The 10,932-nt window shown below is 40.1% G+C and overlaps 1 protein-coding gene and 1 pseudogene across 1 annotated transcript; both read left to right on the top strand.

Annotated features, from left to right (window-relative positions):
• Positions 1–5,782: 5,782 nt before the first annotated feature.
• LOC121994639 (probable E3 ubiquitin-protein ligase ARI2) lies at positions 5,783–6,436 on the top strand. Its single transcript, XM_042548601.1, has one exon. The coding sequence runs from the start codon at positions 5,783–5,785 to the stop codon at positions 6,434–6,436; it is 654 nt and encodes a 217-aa protein (XP_042404535.1).
• A 3,179-nt stretch (positions 6,437–9,615) lies between these two features.
• Positions 9,616–10,421, top strand: LOC121995928 (annotated as a pseudogene).
• Positions 10,422–10,932: the final 511 nt, after the last annotated feature.

Raw genomic sequence — 10,932 nt, 5'->3', positions numbered from 1 at the left:
ACATCTCTACGCAACTCTTGTTTATATGATCAAGATCCTCATTTATATTAAAACTTGAGTTAGCTTTGGCTAAATCACCCAAGATTTAATATAAATGTGAGTTTGTCCTATTTTCCAACCATTGGAAAAATACCTATAGTTATACTCGATCCAATTGAGTTAACTAGTTATACTTAATCCAATTAAGTTTGTACACACCCAAACTTTGATAGGCGGGACCAAGATTGTCCCTCCGCACCCTACCAAGATAAAATGCGTTGCATTGCTTTGACAGATTCAACAACAACAAATGATCGAGGTAGTGATGGGTATCCGAACTTGGTAGGCATTTCGAGTTGAGTTGATTTAGATCTAATCTAATCATGGATTCGTATCTTATACGCATCAAGGTACTAATTAATTACTCTACATTATCATGCATCACATACACAAGCAATTAATTAAATTTTAATTAGGTCATGGCCCTACTACAATCTTCTCAAGCCAATGAGAAGATCGGACGGTTAACGTAGGGTCAACAACTTCTCCAAGCTCCTCCCTTTGACCACCATGTGTTGCTTGCACCCTCCTCGTCGTTCCTTCTCGAGTCGACCTTCCACCGCCCCATTTTTTTTTGTACATTACAGATATGAAACTCGAATTACATTCGAGTATAAAAATCTATTTACAACAGGAAATAAAAATGAGGGAGGTACGACACACAGGTCGTATAATATATACAACACGCACATCACACAAAATGATGCGCAAGCCATATTATGAATTACAACACATTTAGTCCAATCAAATTGGATTTTTGGGCCATGACCATAAAAAAATCATACATAATTCTAAATTATGTATTTATATAAATTTCTATAATTTTACTACTGTTTTTATAATTTTATGAGTTAAAATTTCTCGACAGTCCCGTTTAGCGATTTTCGGGCGCGATCGCGGGACAATGCCCCTTGCGGGGTTAGGGGCAGTGCCCCTTTTCGTGAAATGAGTATCACGAGTGTCCTACTACGATCTAACAGCGTCTTAAGCCGCTGTCCCAAAACAATTTGGGCGGGACCTAGCCGTTTCGGAAAGTTTTTCTCGGTAGTCGAAGGCTACAAGTGTCCTAGCACTTGTTGTTTCGCCTCTACGAGAAAAATACCCATAAAATCTATAAAAATAGTAAAGTTACAGAAACTTACAGATATGATATTTTTCATAAAAATACAAATGAAACAAGTACACGCTTCGCACGTGGCTCTGATACCACTGTTGGGACTTTCGGGCCGCAAAAATCGCTTTTTGCATTGCGGAAATCCCGAAGTCTTGCCACGGATCCGTGCGAAGATATATAAAAATTTACATGTACATGTTTCCTACCCTAGATCTACACTAGATCTACAAGAAAGTGAGTATACCTTTGAAGCGAAGCCCTTCGCAAATCCCGCTTGTCCAAGGTCCGTCAGATCTCAAGTGTGTTCAAGTGTACACACCTCTAGAAGTATCCACACGAACAAAAGATGAAGAAGAAACCTTAGAGTGTGCTAGCACCCTAAAGGAGTCTCAGGAAGGATGAGAGGGAGAGCAAGAAGGAAGAGAGGAGGAAGAAGATGATGCCTTGAATGAAAAATCAATTCATTTCATCACTAAAAGTGGTCGGCCACTTCAATGAGGTTTGTAACCTCCATGGAATCTCAAGAGTCAAGAATCTTGGTTTCCCTCATGAGGTGACATACCATGAAGTTGCCTAGATGATGTGGCACATCATCATTGGCCGACCCTATGCCAAGTCACAATGACATGACATTTGGTCAAGTCAAGGTCAAGTCAAACTTGACCCTTCATCTTCCCTCTCAAGTCAAGTCAAACTTGACTTAAATTCTCCCATGGTTGATCAAATCCAACCTTTGATTCAAGTCAATTTAATTTAGTGAATCTCTATCCATTAAATTAAATTGATTCAATGAGTCATAATATAAATTAGACTCATTCAATACATGAATCAAATTGAGTCCAACTCAATTAGTCTAATTTGGATTACTCTTAATCCAATTTGGTTCATCATATGAACCTAATCCTCTTGGTTCATCATATGAACCTATTCTCCATCTAATTACCCTTTGTGTATGACCCTATAGGTTCTTGTAACATTGACAATGCTCCTAAACCCATTTAGAAGCATAAGTAATGAGCGGTATCTAGCAACACATTATTACTACCCAAGTTACAAGAATATTGAGATCCAACATCACCTTGTGACTACTAATTGTGACCCTTCACAATATATGATAATGTCCTTCTATCCTTGACATCTAGATTGATTAAATTGAGGCATAGACCATGTCATCATCTAATTAATCTATATCTTGAACTCCAAGTAGACTCACTATAAACAAATGAGCTCAATATCTCATATTGACTCATTTGGGCATGACCATGCATTTAGTGGTCTCACTCTATCAAGAATGATGATGTCACTCCCGTCATATAGAAGGGATAGATCTCATCTACATCACTCACATCCCTCCGCATAATTTGTTACATACCCAGTAATCGCCTTTATAGTCCACCCAGTTACGGGTGACGTTTGACGAAACCAAAGTATACAACTCCTTATGTAGGGAATCATGGTAACTTCAGGTCCAAGGACTAATAGTCATACTAATAGTCACATGAGAAAGTATATGAAACTCATATAACGATTCATGATACTTTCTCATGGCGGGTCATTCAGTATACATTCTCTAATGCATACCCATGTGTCAACTTGATATCTTTATATCCATGACTTGTGATATCAAGTCAACGAGTTGACCTACATGCTAGTCTCGTCGCATTAACATTGTCCCTGAATGTTAATATTTGACTAGGAATGATTAAGAGTAGTGTTCTCTATATCATCTCACTATCGATTCAACCAATCAATTGATATAGATATGAACCTTCTACTCAAGGACATTATTATACTTAGTTATTTGACACCAATACAAGTAAGTATAATAACCATAAAGAAATGCCTTTATAAGTATATAGGAATATAATACATCGAGTTCATACAGCAATCATCATATGATTGGCTCTAGGGCTCTAACTAACAATTTATGCATTTAAAAACCTAATTTATACACTTAAAAGTATATAATAAACTAGATAAGTGCACTTAAAAAGTATCATATTTCATAATTTTTTAAGTGTGAATTGTGATGGTAGTAATTTGATATTTTGCTTGCAACGAAAATAAGAAAAAATGTGGAAAAATTTCTCATGCAATTGCTATTAATCTATTTTTCCAACTTTGTTTGGGTCCATTCAATTCATAATTTATCTTTTATATAAAATAATAAAGAATATTTCAAAAGAGAAGAAAATAGTAAAAAAGAAATATTATTCGAGCGGAGATAAGAAGGTCCTTTGATAGAATTACTGACGATGGAGGAAATGTATGATATATTTTAAGACGGTAGAACGTGACATAAGCTCGATCCCATAATCATAGATTTCTATCGTAAAGCGGATCTTATCAAGTATATGAACGAATTTAGATAATAAGAATTACTTGTGTTGAGTGCCGACATAATTAAAAACTCGATCTTCACCTCTTTCGCTCTACGAAGGAGGTTAAGGACATCATTTGATAGAATCAAAGATGATAGAGAAAAAACACATAACCCTTATGATAGAATGAGATGATTGATAGATTATTTAATTATAAAATATTATGGAAAAAAATGAAATTGAGTCTTATATTCTAGCAGTAGGTGGAATTTTAGGAAAATGTAAAATTGTAATTAATCTGGAATTAATTGATAGATTGAATGGGGAAATTAGAAGCAAAAATCAAAGCATCATTAGAGCAAAATAGAAAAGTTCCTTGCACACATAACGGCGTGATGTAATATTGTACCGAATGAATCATCCTTTTACCACGTGATGTAGATGGACAATGCTATTACTAGTCCAATGCGATATTATGATTTTTAGTTGATACGGATATATCTATGGATCCAAAGGGAACTATGGAGAAGTGGGAGAATATTTTAGGGGGTGTTTGGTTTTTTCATAGGAATAGGAATCGGAATAGGAATCATTGTATTGTGGAATGTGAATGAGCATGAGCATGGATATCACTCTTAAAAGTAATGTTTGGTTAGTTGCATATTTTTTATCGGAATAAATCAAAATTTTCTTTTTTACCCTTAAAGGAAAATACTAGAAAAAAAATAGATGTGATAGAAAGATGAATGTGAGAGAAAAATATGATGAAAGAGAATGATGAGAGAGAAAGTGTGATGAGAAAGAATGAAGAGAGAGAAAGTGTGATGAGAGAAAATGAAAAAAGAGAGTGTGATAAGAGAGAGCATGATAAAAGAAGATGAGAGAGAAAATCTGATGTGAGAAAAAGTATGATGGGAGAGGATGAAGAGAGAGAAAATGTAATGAGAAAAAAATTAGGAGAGACGGTGTGATGAGAGAGATTGAGGAGAGAGAAAGTATGGTGAGAAAGAAAGTATAATGAGAGAGAAAGTGTGATGAGAAAAAAAGAGAACAATGAGTATGATGGGAGAGATTGAGAAGAGAAAAAGTATGATGAGTAAGAAAGTATGATGAAAGAGAAAGTGCGTTGAGGAAAAAAAGGAGGGAGTGTGACAAGAGAGATTAAGGAGAGAGAAAGTGTGATGAGAGAGAAAGTGTGATGAGAGAGAAAGTGTGATGAGAAAAAAAGAAAAAAAAGAGTGTGATGGGAGAGATTGAGGAGAGAAAATATGATGAGAGAAAAAGAAAAAAGAGAGTGTGCTGGAAAAGATTGAGAGAGAAAGTATGATGAGAGAGAAAGCGTGATGAGAAAAAAAAGAGAGTGTGTGATGGGAGAGATTGATGAGAGAAAAAATATGTGATAAAATGATGAGAGAGAAAATATGATGAGAGAGAACAAGGAGAGAGAAGTGATATGAAAGAATAAATAAATAAATATATTTTGATATTTGATATTAAGGGAGAAAATTTTAATTTTAGGTAAGGGTATTTTTGAAATAAGGAAATATTTTGATTGATGAAAATAGGATAATGACTCATTGAAAGGGAGATACATGAGAATGAGTTATTACCCAATTTCAAAGATTCATTTTCTTATTTATATTCCTATTCCTATAATCCAAATAATAATAATATCAATCAATCATTTCTATTTCTATTCGCCACTCATGTTCTTCTAAACTAAACATTCCTCTTTGCACAAGTTAAAGATTTGGGTGTGTTCGCATAGAAAAGATTTTGCTTTTCATCATTGGAGGCGTTCGTTTTGATTTTGCTCTCCGCCAAAGGAAATTTTAAGGGGGTCTCGGGCTTGCAACCAAAAAAGGGGAAGAGGAAAGGTTTTTGGAAAACGCTCCATCTCATACCTTCTCCTGCCAAGTCTGCCTCTCTCCCGTCCCCGTCACCTCTTCTCCTTCATTTCCATTTTCGTCTTCTACTCTTTCCGAGGTCTCGCGATGGTCGTGCCGTGCCTTTCCCTTCTCCAACCCAACCGCTGCCTCCGCATGCGAGGTCTGCGGCGCCCCCGCCGTCTTGCCTAGGGCCTCTTTCCTCGCGGAGTTGGAGCTCGAACCCTGCGAGCTCGCCGATCCCGCCATCGCCCGCATCTACCGCCCCTACTCTCTATTTCCTCATCTCGTTTCCTCCTATCTCACTTTTGCTTCGCTTGCCTTCCTCTCGAAGCTGCTCCGCTGCCATCTCCCAATTCCATCGCCTCTGCCCGAGTCCATCCGATCGCAACGCCTCCCTTCGATTCGCCGTCGAGCCCAGCATGGCAGACGAGGAGGACTACCTTTCGTCGAGTGATTTGAAGGATTGCTACCTCACTGATCATGAAGGCGTTATCGAAGAGAATGTCCTACAGGGCCTCGAAGACGGGCGCGAGGAAGAGTGCCACTGCTCACTGTCGTCAGTTATCACAAAAGAGTCCCTTCTAGCAACACAGAAAGAGGATTTGCGGAAGGTGATGGAGCTGCTGGCTCTTAAAGAGCAGCATGCGAGGACCCTTCTTATTCATTACCGCTGGGATGTTGAGAGGATCTTTGAGTTGCTCGATCAAAAGGGAAGGGACAGATTGTTCTCACAAGCAGGAGTAACCGTTGTCGATAACAAAGGCTTATCCACTTCAGTGAATCCTGTCACCTGTGATGTATGTTTTGAGACCGTTCCTACAGATGCAATCACTGAAATGGACTGTGGGAATACTTTCTGCAATGATTGTTGGACTGAGCATTTTATAGTGAAGATAAATGATGGACAAAGCCGTCGCATTAGATGCATGACACCCAAATGCAGTGCTGTATGTGATGAGGCGAGTATAAGGAATTTGGTCAGTGCAAGGTGTCCAGATATTGCTGATTGTTTTAATAGGCCGTCGGCGCTGCAAGCAGTAGCGATCAGACCTCATCGCCGCCTCAGGCCTTAGGGCCACTGCTACCACGGATCCCGTGCAGTGCTTCACGTCGGCTCTGCTCCTTCTAGTCGCCGCCTCCAGCTTCAGCCATCGGCCGACCCATGTCTTCCACTGCCACCATGGAGTTGCGCTGGATGTCTCCTTCGCTGCCTCACACGGAGGCACTGGGTTTTGATTCGCCGCCTCATGGAGGCCGACGTCGATATCGGTTGACGACTCCGACACTGCTCCTCTCCCCTTCTCGTGTATACATGTCGTCGCCACACAACCCCGAGCCACATCCGGTTCCCATTGTCGCAAACGACCTCTGATCTGTACTATCGTATGCTTCCGACGCCGATCCGCCTTTGTACCACTATTACGATTGTGAGCTGTGGGTATTATTCGGCCTATGAGCCGTTATCTTGTTCTGGCCTGCGTGTCGTTGCCATATTTCTACCTATGCGTCGGTACTGTATTCTGACTGTGTGTTGTCTTCCGGATCCATACCGCACTGGGCTCTGTGTCGTCGCCTCCGGACTGAGCTTCCCATCCAGCTCACATTTATCTACTCTTCTGGATCACGACGACTTGATCAGCTCACCAATCTACTAGAGGGTGTTGCTCAGGGTACGTCAACATACTCATTATTTAGTCATTTCATTGCTCTACTATTATTGGACTGCTTATGTGTTTTTGGGACATACCTTGAGCATCGAGGTACCAGGGACCAGGACAACCTGGTCGCTGGTTACTGGTAGTATTGACCGGAGGTCTCATGACGATTTGGTCAACATTAGAGACAGCTCATCATACCCTCCACCTCCGAGGCATGACAATTTGATCAGCATTCCAGTCACGTCATTTCGACAATTCTATCTTTTTAGATTCCAGATAGATCAACCATAAAATACTCACACATTTAAAAAAATATATAATAATGACGACTCTAATTTTATTCAAGACCTATGCCTTAAGCCTTACCTTGTCTATGATACTTGAATTACTAGGGAAGCTGGGGAGCCATACAAGGAGTTACCGTGCTTGAATTTTTTGTATGGATAAAATACGAGGCAAACTATCTATCTTAAAATTAGTTGGAGGTTAAGATATGAATACTTGATATTTATATAAAAAATTGTCATTTAAATCTCATCTACCCTTAACCTTCTCCTATTTGTAACCACAGGGAAGTTTATGTTGAGAAAAAATAATTTGTTGTCGGAGATTTTTGGAGACTTAGTTGAATTTAAAATTACATAAAAGTTAAATTCAATTTACAATAGAGATGACCTTCTCCTAGCAAGGGCTGGTTTCTACTATGTACCGAAGAGTGGCAGATCGTACTTAGTCGTCGAGCGGACAGATCTGTTAAGCAGTAGGTCTGTGTTGCAAAGTCGAGCAGTCGAGAGCACAGAGTCCGATTGGACAGAGCAGTCGTCCAACCAGAGAGACAATCGAGCAGTAAGGCAGACCGGGCAATACGGTCACGCAGGCAGACATGCCTAGCGAGAGGCAAGTCGGTGAGCAGACAGGCCTGGTGAGAGGTAGGTCGGGCGAGCGAAGCGACAGGGAGGCGTTCGGGTGAAGCGACAGGCCGAGCGGTCAGAGAAGTTGGTCGGATGGATGAAGAGACCGACCGGGCGAGTGGAGAGGTCGGTCAAGCGAAGGGGTCGACTGGGCGGACGAAGAGACCGGGCAAGCTGACCGAGGCCTGTAGAGTCGCAGTTTCCTTGAAATACATTCTCCCCACCTCACTCATTATCACTCGACCGTTTCGATTCTGCATTAAATCCGTTACACAACATCAAAAGGTTGGTTGTTCCACTTGACATGCACATGAGTTAACATGATTCAGTGTATTTCGGGCCCTGGATTTGCACTCCCCCTGGGCACCCACGCGTGAGAGAGGGCTTCTCCTCATACATTTGTTCACATTCTCAATGCATGTGAATCAATATAAACTAACCAACATACCTTGAAACTCTCAAAGTGGGACTAAAATCTCATTCACAATAAAGCTTCTATCCTCTTCCACCTCTTCTTTATTTTCCATTTGAACCTTCCCTTGTAAAGATTTGATTACTTACTAGTTGATAGTAGACATGATGTCCTTAAATTATACTGTCGTCTATATAAATAGTACATTTTTTGATTAATTAATCATTAAAAAAATTCATCTGTTAATTTATTAAAACTGAATCTCAATTCTTAAAAGCTAATTAAAAAAACATCCTGCCGTTCTACTGTTGCTTTCAGGTGCTATCATCTTTCGTTTTACTTCGAATGATACGAAGAAAACAGGCTCAATCTTGTTAACCTCAAATATACCATATTTTATTCTAGTTATACATATTTAGAATGTTTTATATACATGACAAAAATATTGTGCAAATTTCAATTGTTTTTAATAAAAATTGAGAAATCAATTAGATACTTTATTTTAACATAAAATTAGTATATTATGGAAATTTTAGTAAAAATAAAAGGTGATATTGAATTAAAAAAATTATTCAAAATTATGCTATATTTATATATTCACATTTTTTTTAATGAAGTTAAGAGATTGAAAATTAGGAGACATCATTATGAAGAGAAGGTAAATTATCAAAATGAATGCTAACGGGTTTGAACCTGAACCCGTTGGATAAAAAAGATCCGGTAGTGTCGTGACAATGAAAGTATTTGGAAGCTTCCTCCGCCCTAGGAATCGAGGAATGCGTGCTCGATCGTTCCTCATTCATGAGTCTGTTTCGTCTGCATCTCCTTCCTCGATTTGTGACTGTTCGAAGTCTCTCTTCGCCTCGTCCCGATCGGTTTCGGTTCCAGGTACTCCTTGATCTCTACTCTCACTATCGATTAGGTTTTTGTTTGTGAGTTCGTGAGATTTTCTTTTGTGGGTGAACTCACATATTTGCCCTCTTTCGCGTCTGAGATCTGTTTATGTCGTCAAGTTCAACCCTAGAACGATAGAAGATACGAGTATTATTATTTGGGAATTATGATCTCGCAAAGGTATCTCGTTGGATCATTTGATTCTGATTCCGCGTTCGCGAGCATATGCTAGGGTTTGGTTGTTCGACGATTCATTGAATCCCGTTGAATAATTCGTTTAATCAGTGTTTTCAATTCCGATCAGGTTTTGTTGTATCTTCCTCGTTGGTTGTTTCTTTTCTTCTCGTTTTGTAAGTTTCGATTTTGCGGCTTCATAGATGGCAAGTGGAATTGGGGAGTCATCGTCTTCGTCTAGTGGGGATCCGCAGAGCTCTTCCTTCAGCGAAATAGTTGCAGCAATGATGCAAGTAGCTTTGAATGCAACATCTGCTTCGAGTTGGCCCAAGACCCTGTGGTGACCCTCTGTGGTCACCTCTACTGCTGGCCCTGCCTCTACCAATGGCTCCATAGTCACGCTCAATCTTCTGAATGCCCTGTCTACAAGGCCATCGTCGAGGAAGAAAAGTTGGTACCTCTCTATGGCTGAGGGAAGAATTCCACAGACCCACGGTCGAAAATGTCACCTAGTATGAACATTCCTCACCGCCCAGCTGGGCAGAGGCCTGCAACGACGCCACTGCCGCCGCCCGACCTAAACAACTTTCACCATGGGAATCCATGGTTCATGGGCGGAGCTCCGGTGGGCAGCACTAGGTTTGGTAACTACTACACATTCTCTGCTGCCATCGGTGGCTTGTTCCCGGTGCTTAGCTTTCAAGTTCATGGGTTCCCTGCTGCAACTGTGGCTTATGGCCCCGGCACTGGTTTTCCTTACGGGTATGGCCATGCATTCCAGGGGGGCACCATGTTCATGGATTTCCCCGGGAAGTTCACAATGGACAACAAGCTGATGTCTATCTCAAGGCATTGCTATTTCTTGTTGGTGCTCTGGTAATTGCTAGCCTTGTTTGGTTCTAGCCAGTTTATCTAAAGTACTGTCATTGTTGCCGTGATATCATGAATTGCTGTTGTTGGTGTTCTTTATAGGTTGATTGTGAATAGAATCCCATTGAATTGATTGTTCTTTCTTAGTACTTTTGCTAGTTTTTGATTGTTTTTCTTAGTACTTTTGCTAGTGCTGAGCATCTTTATCTAAGATGTTATTACTTGTGCTCTGGTAAGCTGTAATTGTTATCACACATCGTATTTTTTCCAAAGCATGAAAGAAAAAGAGAAACAATACTGACAAGTGTTCAGTTGCAACATGGTTTGCAAAATTGTGATCCGGATCATACGATCCGGAAACACTAAATCAATCAATCTGGATCAATTGATCGAATTTTATAGTAAAATTGACAATGGATTGCATGAATCATATAATTCATGTGAAATTGTTGATCTTGCATTACAAATGATCCAGATGTGTCACTAGAACCAAGCATCCTTATCAGCATCTCAATGGGCAGCAACTATATAGGATGGCGCAAGCGTGCGCAAGGAGGCTGCACCAACAGCTTGTGGAGGGGATGTGAATTTTATTGTCTGTTTCTCTTGGCTGTTCTAGCGGCTTGCGGAGGATGCACAAGGAGGTGCCG

The sequence above is a fragment of the Zingiber officinale genome, chromosome 6A (assembly GCF_018446385.1).
Source record: "Zingiber officinale cultivar Zhangliang chromosome 6A, Zo_v1.1, whole genome shotgun sequence".
NCBI lineage: Eukaryota > Viridiplantae > Streptophyta > Magnoliopsida > Zingiberales > Zingiberaceae > Zingiber > Zingiber officinale.
This window is presented reverse-complemented; position numbering and strand designations above follow the sequence as displayed.